This window comes from Hyperoodon ampullatus (genome assembly GCF_949752795.1).
Source record: "Hyperoodon ampullatus genome assembly, chromosome: 6".
Lineage (NCBI taxonomy): Eukaryota > Metazoa > Chordata > Mammalia > Artiodactyla > Ziphiidae > Hyperoodon > Hyperoodon ampullatus.
Genome location: NC_136919.1, coordinates 10,659,366 through 10,673,872, shown reverse-complemented (window position 1 = coordinate 10,673,872; position 14,507 = coordinate 10,659,366). Strand labels below are relative to the sequence as shown.

The window sequence follows — 14,507 nt, the reverse complement described above, 5'->3', positions numbered from 1 at the left end:
AATAACTATTTATTGTTTTTACTCCTTTGATTTGTGTGTAGTTTTGGAGCTTATTTAATAAAGTGCCAAACATTCAATAATTGACCTAAGCTTTAAAAGTCTTCAGTTTGTGTGACTGCACTTGGAGTCTTTTGGGAGCGGGCTTAGACGGGCCCAGTCACCACCTCCTGACGCAGGGCTCAGCTGCTCGGCAGGAACACCGTGATGTTGTTTTCTTTAAAGGGTTAAGAGCCGGAAACAGGTAGCAATCATCAGCCTATAGATATAAAAGGAACATTTTGTTCCCTGTAACCACTAACAGTGGGCCTCTCTGAAGAGCAGGGATGCTTTTCTTTGCTTTTTGGCACATGTAACTGCCGTTTGCTAAAGGTAGGGACCCCATTCATGTCCCTGAAGCTCTTCCCAGTCATGTGGGCCTTGGAGATGGAGGTGACCAAAGTGACAATCCTCCCAACTCCTCTGCAGAACCCCACCCTTCCTGGGAGGTGGGACTGGGCTGCTGGCTTCATTAAATTACATGTCATGTTGATTCACCCAAACCTAATCCGGGGAGGTGGTTCCTGAAAGACTAGGGTTCTACAGGCCTTGAACTTGGCCTTGGAGTTTTAAATGTGAGACACAATGTACTAAATTTAACAAGTTAAAGAAATATTGACAAACCAAACTATATCAAGTAAATCCACTGCCTCTGGATTGAAGAGCTTTAATCAAAAAGTGTATTGCACCACAAGTGAGTTTTCTACAGCAGTTTTAGATAATACAATCTCCCTGTGTACAACATGGAGGGTGAGATCAAGATCCAATGCTCATATAAAGGACTATATATACTGTCTCTATCACAGAACGTTTTATACAAGTAAAAGTGCATCAAATCACTTAGAACATTTACTCCACTCTTCCTCTTAAAGCTGAAGGAAATTCAACATGCAGGAGGAAAGCCTGATCAGAATGAATCCTCCCTGTGCAAGTACAGACTTAGTGAGGGGCCCCACAACCAATGACACCTAAAATTGCCACCGGACGTGGGTGGTGGGTGAGACCAGCTCGAGGGCTGGAGAAGCCACGGGGGAGTCGGGCGGGGCTCCCACGGCTGTGTGGTAGTCGCCTCTAGCAAGCCCTGAACTACCCAATCTTAGGGATTCTTTCCTGGAAGAGCTGGAAGAGCTACCTCCTATTCATCAAAATTGTGGAACAGCAGGGACTCCTGTTTTGTGTCCCCACCAGATAAATGGAAAACAGCATTCTAAACACAGGTCAGGCATCTGCAGGGGGAGCCATAGGAGGAGGTAGGTAACCGGAGAATGGGTCACTTGGATGGCAGAGAGCCCAAGTGGGGACGAGGGTGATGCTGCCCTTGCTTGGTACTTCTAGGTCCACGGAACTGTCTTATGTTAACTGCAAATCCTTGTTTTCCTGTGAGATAAACTTTATTTTAACCCTAAACATAGTTGAGAAACATAACTTTACAGCATTGGATAACTGATGATAAATTTAGGAGCTCCAGTTATTCAGTTTTTTATTTAACCAATAAAACTTTCATCAAACTATAACTCAATATATGCTTTCCCTTTAGATTTGATAGTGTGCCTTATCCAGGGCAAGCACGTTCCCTTTTCTTTATAATGATAATGAATACAAGTTTTTATCGGTCAGTTCCAGAGCCATTTGCATGCTATCAAGTACTGCAGCCAGCTAGGGGCTGCCTGGTTGCCATACATGAATGTAGTGTCATCTTAAATATTTGGGGGTAGGGTGACAGGGAGAGACAGTGGCTCCACTCACAAGGCAGTCCACCCTCCAACGTTTTGGTCAAGCCTGGGGAGAGGGACAGCTGCTGCTTCCTTTGAATACAGCAGACTGTCCTTAGCAGTAGAAAATGTGATTAGCATTTGCTCAGTGTTACAACACAGAATTAAGAGCTAAACAAATGAAACACCACCACTGCTTCAGAGGGAAGCAGATGCCAAAGATTGCTAGTGACATTACAAAGGGACAGGCCTCCCAATCTTAGAAATAATTTCCTCCTGATGCTCTGATTTTCCTTTAAGAACACCAGTTGAATGGATTTTATAATACAGAAGACATGTTTATAATAGCAAGGAACTTTAGCTATAAAAAATAGTTTAAAATGGTTTACCAGCAACCTATCCAAGACAAGTACATTCATTAAAAAGGCAATTGAGTGTATTTGGTACTAAGGATCTTTTTATACATTTGCTAGTTTTCTTCAGTAAAATGAGATACTGTCAGAAAGGTGCATATTCATTAATCCACACTGGCCCCAGAGTACCTTAAAGACGGACACATCTAAAGTTCTCGGTGGTCTGAGAAACAACGTGAAATAATGTTTCCTTGGGAGGAAGGGTTAAAAAGCTGCTTCTAACTCATCTGAACCCAAACATACTGAAAGGGAAAGGGAGTTTTTAAAGGCCCGACTCACTGAGTTGGCTCTTCGTGGCAGAACTAGGTGGGTCTGGGCTGCTGGGCACCATTTTGAAGGGCTGTCTACGTCCAGTGTCATCACCACACGATGGATCAGCCGCCTCCTCTCTGACACATGCTGAGGGCTTCAGCTTTAAGTGCTCACCTTGAAAGAGGATTCAGGGGCAGATGGGTGCTGGCCAGAGCTGGGATTTTAGCAGCACTGTGGAAATGTGGGTAGTGCCAGGACCCTCTGGTGACCAGAACAACAGGATCAGCTACCTCCTGAGGTTCTTATCAGTCTGCAGGAGTGGGCCTTTAGTCTTGTAAACAATGTTCAGATGCTTGTACAAAATACTGCAGTTACAGTGATTAAAAACCCACCCAGCCTGGTGTGTCAGTGTTCTTTTCACAGAAAAAGTGTCAGCCCTTGGACGTTCACCCTTGGGTGGTGCCGCCTAGGACCACGGTATCCGAGGGTTGGAGATGGACGGCCGGATGCTGCCCTTGGGAGCTGGCTTGGACCCAAACCACGACATCTGTTTGAAACAGAAAAGGCTCCGGAGATGAGAATCAGGACTAGGTGCGAAGCAGCTGAAAGAGCCCCTCCCTACCCGTGGGCCGCCGCCCCCGCCCTCCACACACCCAGACTCTGGCTGTGAGCAGAGCAGTGAAGACGATGGTTCTGGTAACCAGTGCACGGGGCTGAAAGGCCCATTCTAAAGATGGGAGGGAGACAGGAGAAAAACCTGAGGTGACAAGAACAAGGGAGTGGAACTTAGGTAATGTTTCCTTAAAATGTTTTCTATTATAGCATTTATGCAGGTACTTTTTGAATATTTTTCATTTTTTAAAAAAGTCTGGGTGCTGGCCAGACCTGGGGCTGTTGATGAGGTGATACCAATGAAAGTGCTCTGGAGAAGAACACAAGGCCCTGTTAATCAAGTACAGCAGAGACCTGTGGGCACAAAGCAAGTCCTCGGTAAATACCACCCGAGTCCAGTTCATCAACCAAAAGCACCTTCCAAGCTAATGATGCAGCTGTGGGCTGGTCTCACCCGCCAGGGCTGGGATGACTGACTACATTTTTTGGAAGGCGGACAGCAGACCAGGAAACCCTACCTTATACTCCAGGGTTTCTTTGAGCATGTTCTCCTCCTCTTGTGAAAAGTTCAGCAACACTGACACAGCTTTTATAAGATGAAAAGCCTGAAACAAAGCAAATTTTGCTGCCATGGGCCTCGGTCAGTTAGCAGGCGGTCAGGGGGCTAAATGGCAGCATCTCCTGGTCCTGCTCCTCCTGTGCACTCTGGGCTTGGTCCGCAAGGACCACGTAGAGGGTGGAGATGGGCATTCTGAGGTCTGCTGGTTCTTTTCCTCCCCCACCTTTTACTTCGGGGACTGGCGAGACCACCAGGACGACCACCACAGCCACCTGCTCTTCGGCAGGAGGCAGGACTGCTGGGCGGATTCAGTTCCCTGGACTCTGGCCTCAGCATCCGACCCACATCTCCTCCCAGGAGCCAGTTCCCTACTCGGCGCCCCCTGCTTGCTGCTCAACCAGCAGGTCAGTGCCTGCTGGAGAAATGACTGAGTGCTCACGGTGGTGGTCAAAGCGAACTGGGGGCCAGGAAGAAAGAAATGGATCTGGTGGGAAGCCAGGCAGGGCTTGGACAAATGAACCAGGCCCTGGGGTGGAACTCAGTACCCAAAGGGCAACTCAAAAGCCCTTTACCTCAGATTCGCGACAGGACATGAATTTTAAAACCACATGTTTGAGGTACTCGAAGTTGATCTCGCGGGCATCAGTCAGGTCAGTGTTATTCGTGACAGAAGGGGCCATGTTTGGCATTTCAGGCCCAGGCTTCTCCCGGACTTCAAAAAGCTCGTTATCGGGTCTGATTTTCTGAAAAACCAATGGAAAGATGCTACATTGAACCCTTCAAGACAGGTTCGAAAACCACAGGGGAGATTCACTTGGCCCTGGCTGTGATCACCTGCAGTTCTCTGCCACACCCTGCACAGAGTAGGGCGAAAAGGGCCCCACCTGCGAAGGAAGCGCCAGCACCTGAAGGAGGCAGGGTGCCGGCTGAGAGGAGGGAGAGAGGTATATGGGGAAGTTCAGCCATTTCCTTTACTCTCGTCAGGACTCGTCTCCTGGGGCAGTGAGCACCCAGCCAGGGCAGAGGCGCCGCTCTCCCACGTCTGGGCCTGGCCTCTACCATTCACACACAGCCACACGTCCCCTCACTGACCTCTCAGACAACACACAGGCTCAGAGAAAGAGGGCTCGTGCCGGGGGTCACAGAGCCACTTTCCAGGACCACGTTCAAGGTGGCAGGGCCACTGTCCCACCAGCCTGACTTCCCAGAGACCTCGTGCAGTCCCCTGGGGGTGGGGGGAGTGTCATCAGGCAGGAGGGCATGGGCAGCGGGGAGAAGGGGGACACTCACCAGCTCCTTCTGCAGAGTCTTCTTGAGTTCCAGCATCCTCTGCTGCATCTGCTTTATGGTCTGAGGCGAAGCCCCACCCCCACAAAAGGCCATTCATTAAATGCACGTTTCACCATCTTTAAAGTGCAAAGGACCACAGAGCAGACAGACAACCCCTTGAGTCCCCATACACCTGTTAGAAGCCCCTGCTTCGTCTCCTGAGGAGCTTGCGCTGCCATACCTGCTGCCTCGGCCTCCTTCCCCCACGTGCTGAGGCTGTGCACAGCCCTGCTCTCCAGGCCCCGCCGCTGCCGCAGTGCTGTCCCACCCCTCCCGGCCTGGGGCCTTAGGACTGCTTCTGGCGCTCGCCTCCACAGGCGGCCTAGCTAGAAATGCCTCTGCACAGTGTATTCTGCCCTTCAGAATGATATTTATGTGCTATCATCCCCAAGTAGGATACGTGGGCCAAAATTTATAATTCTCATCATCACCACTGATCTCCTGAAATACCATAATAATTTTTAACGCTTATTTTGAACAGTATTAAAGATCGTGGTTTTTCGGCACAACCCATCAACAATGGGTTTTATGTCTTTTATTTCTTTATTTTCCTTATTTATTTTTAGTGAGCTTAATTAGTATTATGGGCCTTAAATATAATTACACATTCCATTAACCACCAGAAAGGCTGAACTCTGTTTTCTCAATGAAAAAATTTAATGTGTAATCGACATTACAGGGAAAAAATTTTAAATAAACATTTCTCCAAAATCTCACAACTATATCAAAATGAGTTTTTCCTGTGGACTTCTAGTCCACGTCACCATTCTTGCACCGAGTAGCTAGAATTTTGAACAGTAGTTTTCATTTATCAGAGTTTCCACAGCTTTATAGTTTTGCTAATTATAACTTTTAATGTGACAGTAACTCTAGGGGATGCCCCATGTCTTCTTGTGAAGCTGAGTTACCTTTTTTTTGGCCACATTGCATGGCTTGCGGGACCTGAGTTCCCCGACCAGGGATTGAACCTGGGGCCATGGCAGAGCAAGTGCCAAGTCCTAACCACTGGACCGCCAGGTAACTCCCTGAGCTTCCATTTTGAAACAAAGCTGTAATAAGCTTCGTTGTCTCAAGAGCAGTATGGCCACGGCCCCCTGGGGATGAGACGGCTGGGAAAGCGCCTCCAGCTCCTGTCACACTGCCTGCAACACCCCACTGACAAAATGGTAATGTTTCGTTTCAATCTGTATTCTCTGCTTGACTGTGAAGCTGGGCATTCCCCCAAAAGTACATTTGCTAGTTTATGTTACTTGATTTTCTAGATTTTGACTCATTCATTAACTTATCCAATGAATACAAAGTCTCTACACCAGCCTAGAGGCTGCGGAAACAGCAGGAAAAAAAAAAAAAGAAAAAACGTCTGCCCTCAGGAGAGGACAGTGTCAATAAGCAAATATACAGTGTATCAGAAGGTATTAAGAGGCCTGGAGAAAAAAGAGCAAGGTGAGGGGACTGGGAGTTCTGTTGGTGAGGGCTGGCAGGATAGCAGGAAGGCCTCACTGACAAAATGACACCATAAAGGAAGTGAGGGTAATTGGGGGAAGGATCTTCCAGACAGAAGGCTCAGCAAGTGCAAAGGCCCTGAGGCGGGAGGGTGCTTGATATTCACAGAAAGGCAAGGCCACTGTGGCTGACAGGGAATGCTGGGGGAGAGCAGAGGGTGCGGGGAAGGGGGCAGTAAGGAGCCAGACCACAAAGGCTCTGTGGGCCACTGCAAGGACTTTGGCTTTTATGGGGACAGAGAGTCATCAGAGGGCCGGAACAGACAAGTGACAGGGGAACCAATTAGAAGCCCAACACCATCCTCTAGGGAAGATAGGATGGTCACCTGGTCTTGGGTGGTAGCAGTGGCGGGGATGAGAAGCAGCTCATTCCACATACAGTTTGAAGGGAGAGCCAAATGGATTCCTTAATGATTTGGATGTTGGTTGTGAAAGAAACAAAGGGGTCAAGGATGACTCCAAGGTTTTCGCCATTTACTGAAATAGGAAAGATGGCAGTAGATGCTAGAGAGCGTGGTCAGTCTGAAGTCTGGTTCTGGATGTTTTAAATTTCAGGGGCCTTTCAGACACTGACATAGAGAAATAGGGTAGATACAGCAGTCTAGAGTTCACAGGAGCCGTCTGGATTCGAGGTATGGATGTGGGGCCAGCAGCACACAGGATGGGGGAGATCGCCAAGGATGTGAGTGCAATTTGGAGAAGCTGTCTGAGGGCTGGACCCAGGGACACACAGTGTGCACTCTTCTATATTTTATATTTCATGATAAGAGATTAAGAGCCTGTGTGTGTGTGTGTGTGTGTGTGTGTGTGTGTGTGTGTGAGAAAGGGGGAGATGGGCGGGGGTGGGGGGAGAGAAAGAATGACCACCTTTCTCCTTTGTTAAAGAGCAATCACACAATTTGGGGGCGGAATTTCAGGCCAGAGCACTGACTAGCCAGCATATTTAACTTCACAGGACATTTTAAAAACGAGGCTCAAACGAGACCCTGCATTTACAGGTGCAGAGGCCAGGCAGGGTGGGTGGAATCATGACATTTATAAGCCTCTATCAAATACCAGAAAATTTACAGGAAGCTAACAAACAGTTTCGTTTCATCCCCCCCCAAAACCACTGAAAGGCAGGTATCACCGCTCTCATTTCACAGCTCTAGAAAAAAGTGCAGAGGTAAGGTGACTGGTCATAGGACCTGGCTGGCGATGGCAGAGGGGGCTGGGGACACTGAGACCTGCCACTGTTCCAGTTCTAATACTCCGACACCATCTCAGGTGGGGGGTCTGGGAGGAGACTGCGCGAGTGTGAAAGGAAGAGGGCCGTGCAGGAGGTAAGCAGAAGAGGAGAACCAGGAAGAAGCCCTTGTGATGGAAGAGGTAACACCTCCCCCAAGAGGGGCCCAGGGGCATCAGCACAACTCTTGAAGAACGGACTGGATGGTTTTAGGCACAAGGACAGGGAAAGGGACATAAACAGCTGAGGTAGAGTGTCCTCACCTTATTTTTCTCTAGAAGTTGCTGCTCCAAGTCCTGTTTTTCCTTCTGTAGCTGCCCTAGATCCATGGCGGTCCCCATCTCACCATTTGGTATCCCCTCTGCAGCCGGAAGCTGGTACACGGGGTCCTGCCTGGCCCTCGAGGTCACCTACAGGGTGGTGGCAGCACAGGACATGGTCAAGCTAAGCCACAGATCCCTAGGGAAGGGGCCCAGACTCATTCCAAAGGTGACGACTGATGTGCTCCACCAGGCAGCTGGCCAGGAACCAGACTTAAACTATGGCAACCCCGTCACAGAGCCTGCTGGGGGGACAATAAACTCTCCACGCAAGGAGCCTGCTGGGAAGGAAGGGCTTCAACACCTGAACACGGACAGGTGTCGTCCCATCAGATGGGCTCCCCAACACGCACCACCCCTCGCGGCGAGGCGCCTCCCGTTGGAGAGGAAGCTGAGGCGCAGGGAGGCGGCTCAGGCGGGACTTACGTGAGGCTCGCTGACCGAGAGCACCACGCCCTGCTCCGGGCCCCGCAGCCTCAGCAGGTCCTCCCGCGCGGCGGCCGCCTCCGACTCCTCGGCCCTCAGGTCCCTCAGGGCCTCCAGCTCACTCTGCAGCTGGCGCATCTGCAGCAGGGCGGAGTCGTGACCTAGGCCGGGCAGAGGGGAGGTGAGCGCCGTCACTGGGCCACCTCCGGGCAGGGGTCCGGGTAGGAACAGGTGAGAAGGCCCAGCCTTGGCGGACCCCTCACCTTTCTTCAGTTGGAGAATCTCCTGCTCTTTCTGGAGAATCACTTCAGTTTTTTCCTGCAGACTCTGCTCCTTCTCACCCTCTATGGCGATCAGGTTAGCAGCCTCGGAGAGAAAAACCAACACGAGAGAAGGCTGGTAGCAGTAATCCCATCTTCCCTAAAGGAGTTTCCACTTTTCCACTACCAGGGTCCTCCATGAATCCCTCCCTGAAGGCCACAGCCTAGAACATTCCCCAAGCTAACCTCTGCTCCTATAAACATGCACAAATCAGTTCTCCTCGGCAGGGGCCCTGCACAGGGGCAATCACCCTCACTGCCCCTCTGGCCTGTAGTGGGCCTACCAGAGACATGGCCATTCTGCCCAGCCTTCCTATAAGCTGTCAAAACCGTAACTTCCACGTCCTGAGGGCCTGTGATGTGCCCAGCATTTGATACAAATGACCTCATTATCATATTCTTGAAGGTATGATTATCATAGGGTCTTTTCAGAGGCAACTCAGACAGATCTGTTAAGGACCGAACAAAGACCTAGAGCCAGTTACCTAGATCTGGGGCCTGACTCTTGAGTCTGTCCTCAAAGGAAGGCTTTTCCCACCCTTGCTGCTGAGAGCTCAACTGTATGTGGTCTCTGGGGCCTGCAGCCGGTCGTGGCCCACCTCACAGAATTAGAGCCCAGTAGTACTTGGTTCTGGACTTTTCCCCAGGTGATGTTTATCACATTAACTATCGAAATTTTAAAAGGCCATCCTATGGGGTGAGGGTTTCTTTCTAAAATCTTTCTCCCACCTTCCTAGAGACGTCAGGGGAATCAAGCAGCTGACGACACTCCTGAGACCTGTGTCCACCCTCTGCCCTGGAGAGACCAGGAGGTAGTTTGGTCCTGCCTGGGACTGAGGTGGAGGCATCACAGGGGGCCTACCTGTTGCTGGAACTCTTCCCTTTGCTTCCGCACCTCCTCCAGGGCTTGAGCCATTGCCACACTCACAATTTCTCTTTGGCTCCATTCTTCCTACAATCGGGAAAATGGGTAGGAGATTGAGTCCAGAACCTCAGTTCACCTTTTTTTAGCTGCACACTTCACGTGACGCCCACAGAGGGAGGGCCGTCTTGCAGGGCCAGACGAACGTGCTTCCTGCTTTCCAAGGTTCCCAGGCTACTCTTTCGCTGCACTGACTTCTGTTTGCCTCTGAGAACTGTTCCTGTGGACAACCCACCAACCTCTGGGAACAGGCACACCGTGGAAGGTTGGTCGTCCCATGAACACACCAGCTAGTACTCAGGCCAAAGGCTAGGGGATCTAGACTCAAAGAGGTGGTCTAGTGAAATCAACACAGAACAAGAAGACTCGGGCTGACATGAATGGAGTAGCAGACTGGAGCAATCTGGTTACAGAAATGATAATAAGCAATTACTGAATTTTAATACAGGAAATGTCACAAATTCATCAAAATCATCCATATTACAGGAGAGAAAACTGAGGCTCTGAGAGGTTAAATAATTGCCTGAGGTCCTAGAGCTAGTAAGTGGCATGCCACGTTAAGCCAGAGTCTGAGCTGAGCCAAGCCTTTGGCTGCTACACTCTACCACCCAGTCTTTTCTACCACAAGCAAGGCTGCCCCACTGCGTCCCCCCGCCAGAGCACAGGGACTCCCTCCTGACAAACAGGGACAAACATCAGTCCTCTTCCCTGAGGCTGACGCCGGGCTCGCTGATCAACCCCCAGATGAATAATATGACTTCTCAGGTGACTGCACACTGGTCAGGGATGTCTGCTGTTTATGTCTACCCAGAATCACCCCTTTTGGTGGGGGGGTAAGAGCCTCATCACTGCTATTCCCCACTCCCACCCCAAAATTCTACATGGTTCTGGTAGGGCTACCAATAATGATGTCCCCATTTTGTGGCTACAAGAATAAGCATGTGATTCGGGCCTGGCCAATCAGAGTAAATCATCCCCTTGGCCAACTTGATTTGTCCAAAGGATGGCTCTGTCACCCAAGATGAACCAATCAAATCCCTTTTTATATCAGAATCCTCTTTTATATGGTGAAGCTGAGAGGGAGATGCCCTCTTTCCCCTGGGGTTGCTAAGTTGGAATGATACCAGCTTGGAGCTGCTGAGGTGATGTCCTCCCAACTTCTAGGACACAGTCTACATCATCGAGAAAAGCAAGGATGAATTGGGTGACTGACAGGGCAAGAGACAGCATGACACAGGCAGAGAAGAGATCTGAGGCCCCAGGTTCCAGTCGGACAAGTCTTTCTGGTTCAGTGAACTACTCAACTCCTCCTACGATATCTCCTTTTCCACTTCCACCAGTCCAGGTGGGTTAATGGATGGAGACGTCAGCCTCATGGCCAGTGCCATTCCGGTTCCTACTGGGGAGCTGTCAGAATTGACCTTCCATGAGTCCACCTCTAGTAGACAAGGAAAATTGGTGCAGGAACTCAAGAGGCTGACAGTGGGACCTTGAACTACCCCAGACAATCCCCTTCATTGGGAGAAGCTCTGTTGGTACAGGAGAAGGAGCAAGAGATCTCAGGCTGAGTGGAGCTATGAAACCCTGGCCCTGCAAGCCCAGGTGGACCAGGTGACAGGAATGTCATGCCTGCACAGGAGCCTTTTCTGGGGAAGTTTAGAAAAGATGCTATGACTGCTGATGTCCTAAAGAGGACAGCTGGCAGGCTGTGAGCGAGAAGGCAGGAAGCATGCCAGGAACTGTACTTGGTACTTTTCATCCATGGTCATGCTTGATCCCCAGGGTAATCCTCTTGAGGTCAAGGGTTATCATCTTCAGTTTGAAAAAAGGAAACTGGATTCCCTCAAGCATCAGCTAGTGAGGGGCCAGGGTGACACCCAGAACTGAGTCTACGTGGTTCTAGAGTCTCAGCTACTGCCACAGAGCCACACACGATCCAGGATTTGAGACTGACCGGCATAGCTCAGGTTCACTGCAGAAGCCAGCAGGCTACCCATGAGCACAGCCCTCTGCACCTGGGAATGATTTCCCCAGAGGCCTGTTTTGAAAAATATGAATATGAACAAACAAACAAAAAAAAAGTGTGCACCTAAAAATAGTGCTTCAAAATACCAGAAGCAAAGACTGACAGAACTAAAGGGAGAAAGAGACAAATCCATGATTATAGCTGAAGAGCCAGCACCCCTCTCAGTAAGTGATGGAACAAATACACCAAAAAAGAAAAAAAAAAAAAAATAGAAGACCTACAGAAGATTTGAGCAATACTATTAACGAACTTGATCTAATTAGCGTTTATAGAACGCTCTCCTTACTAGCAGAATATATATTCTTTTCAAGTGCACTGAAATATTTACCAAGATAGACTATAGGTTGGGTCATAAAACAAGTCTAAATAAATATCAAAGAACTGAAATCATTTAGAATATTATCTGACTATAATGGTATTAAACTAGAAATCCAAGATATTGAGAAAATTTGCTCAAACGTTTGAAAATTAACCACACTTCTAAATAGCCTGTGTGTGCTAGTTTTAAAGTTATGGCCTCAGCCCACACCCACCCTTTCATATTCTGCTTTGTGATGCTGTGCCTGGGAATCTGCAAACCCTATTTCTCCAGGTCAGGGTCCATATTCATATACATACTCATCTCTGCCAACAGGGGGAGCTCCAGGGAGGCTGGAAGGCAGGAGGAGGGAGAAAGACTTGCTCCTTTCCGTCAGCTTCCAGTTTCCGTGAGCAATGCTGCTTGGCCCTGGCAGCTGCAATTTCTTCCCAAAGCAGCAGCTGCATCCACTCTGCAGTCTTCCCGACACTTGCGGCTGAATTCTTTCACTGCCCTAACCCCCAACAAACACACCAGCACCAACTGTACAGAGCCCCCTCCTCACAGGTCTGAGTTTCAAATCTGTGGGGCTCCTCTTCTTAATTCCTAAATAATTCCAACATCTTCGCTTTGTTCCCTTAGTCCTAGGGTTGGAAGCTGTGTCCTGCAGTTGCTACCTTCATGGTATCTTTTAACTGTTTCAGTGCTGGATTAAAAACTTTACATTAGAACACAAATTCTCATTCACATAACTGGGGTAGTTCCTCTCTCCTGACTGGACCGTGAATCACATGCTGTGGGGCAGATTTTCTGTTGCTTCTTGTGCACATACTTGCAATAATCACTGCCCTCCATTCTTCCCTCGACATCTTCCGTACTTCCATCTAGAATGTTCCTTCACCTGAAAGATGCTCTTTAGTACTTCCTTTAATGCAAGTCTGTTAGTGCCTAATTCTTTGTGTTTTATTGGTTTTCTTTAGTGCTACTACAGTGCTGTGTCTGCGTATAGATTTTAAAATTTATCCTGTTTGGATTTGTAAGGATGCTTATACCTGTACCTGTGACTTGAGAGCTTTCATCAGTTTGAAAAATTCTCAGCCATTATCTCTTTAATGATTGCTTCTGTCTCATTTTTTTCATTTCCTCTGGGCTTCTACTGACACATGATAAAACATCTCACAGTACCCTGTATGTCTTTTATCTCCTCTTTTCTGCATTTTATTCTGCCCTTTCTTCCATTACACTACTTCTCTCTTTAGTTCTAATCTGCTGTTAAGCTCATTCATTGTTTTTTAAACAGCTTTACTGAAGTATAATTGGCAAATAATAAACTGCACATATTTAAAGTATGCAACTGATGAATTATGCTGAAACCATCACCAAAATAAAAAGTGAAAATATCCATTACCCCAAAAAAGTTTCCTCATGCCCTTTTGTAATCTGCATTTTTACTTTCAGCTACTGCATTTTTCAGTTTTGGAATTCTAATTTGATTCCTTTTCTTTTTTAAAAAAAATTATTTATTTGATTTATTTTTGGCTGCATTGGGTCTTCACTGCTGCATGCAGGCTTTCTCTAGTTGCGACGAGTGGGGGCTACTCTTCGTTGCAGTGTGCGGGCTTCTCATTGTGGTGGCTTCTCTTGTTGCAGAGCATGGGCTCTAGGCGTGCAGGATTCAGCACTTGTGGCATGTGGGCTCAGCAGCTGTGGCACATGGGCTTCAGCAGGTGTGGCTTGTGGGCTCTAGAGCGCAGGCTCAGTAGTTGTGGTGCACGGGCTTAGTTGCTCCTCAGCATGTGGGATCTTCCCAGATCAGGGATCGAACCCGTGTCCCCTGCACTGGCAGGTGGATTCGTAACCACTGCGCCACCAGGGAAACCCTAATTGGGTTCCTTTTCAAAACTACTGTCTTCTATTATAATTTCCAAATCTCTGCTGAAATGTTCAATTTTGTCTTTTATATCCTTAAACGGAGTACGCACAGTAATATCTGAGCCTCCTAAAAGGTCTTCCTGCTTCCGTACTTGCCTCCTTTACAGAACATTCTCCACATACAGCCAGAGTAATCCTTTTACTACAAAACTTCTCACGTCACTCCTCTGCTTAAAACCTCCAACTGCTTCCCCAATGACCTTCTATCATCCACCACTCTCCCCCAGGCCACGGAGTGGCAGCTACAGTGGCCTTTGTGCTGTTCTCTGAACAAACCAAGCTTTTCTCTGCCTGAGAGTGCTTCTCTTTGCTATTTCTTCTGTTTGGAATATTCCTTCCCCAAAAAATCACATTGCTGTCCCCTTCTCGTTATTCAGACCTTTTGCTCAAATCTCACTGACACTCTCCCTCGCCTCCATATATATACATTTTCTTAAGTTTTTAATTTAATATCATTTATTTTTTTATACAGCAGGTTCTTATTAGTCATCAATTTTATACACATCAGTGTATACATGTCAATCCCAATCTCCCAATTCATCACAGCACCCCCACACACATGGCTTTCCTCCCTTGGTGTCCATACGCTTGTTCTCTACATCTGTGTCTCTATTTCTGCCCTG

General features: G+C 48.3%; 1 protein-coding gene and 1 long non-coding RNA gene across 3 annotated transcripts in view; both read right to left on the bottom strand.

Moving 5' to 3' along the window:
- Positions 1-669: 669 nt before the first annotated feature.
- LOC307054702 lies at positions 670-2,612 on the bottom strand. The gene is made up of 2 exons (XR_013810949.1): positions 2,441-2,612; positions 670-1,413 (listed from the first exon to the last, which is right to left on the bottom strand). It is a non-coding gene; the product is annotated as an uncharacterized lncRNA (long non-coding RNA).
- A 267-nt stretch (positions 2,613-2,879) lies between these two features.
- Positions 2,880-14,507, bottom strand: part of GOLGA1 (golgin A1) — a gene marked incomplete at both ends in the record, with an annotated part of 49,630 nt that continues 38,002 nt past the window's right edge. Inside the window, 8 exons of one of the 2 annotated variants that reach the window (XM_079706003.1) lie at positions 2,880-2,960; positions 3,544-3,630; positions 4,157-4,327; positions 4,875-4,934; positions 7,904-8,050; positions 8,387-8,547; positions 8,650-8,752; positions 9,569-9,658. In XM_079706003.1, coding sequence (XP_079562129.1) covers positions 2,880-2,960; positions 3,544-3,630; positions 4,157-4,327; positions 4,875-4,934; positions 7,904-8,050; positions 8,387-8,547; positions 8,650-8,752; positions 9,569-9,658 — 900 coding nt within the window. The remainder of the gene's footprint in view (positions 2,961-3,543; positions 3,631-4,156; positions 4,328-4,874; positions 4,935-7,903; positions 8,051-8,386; positions 8,548-8,649; positions 8,753-9,568; positions 9,659-14,507) is intronic. The other variant, XM_079706004.1, reaches the window with a different exon arrangement.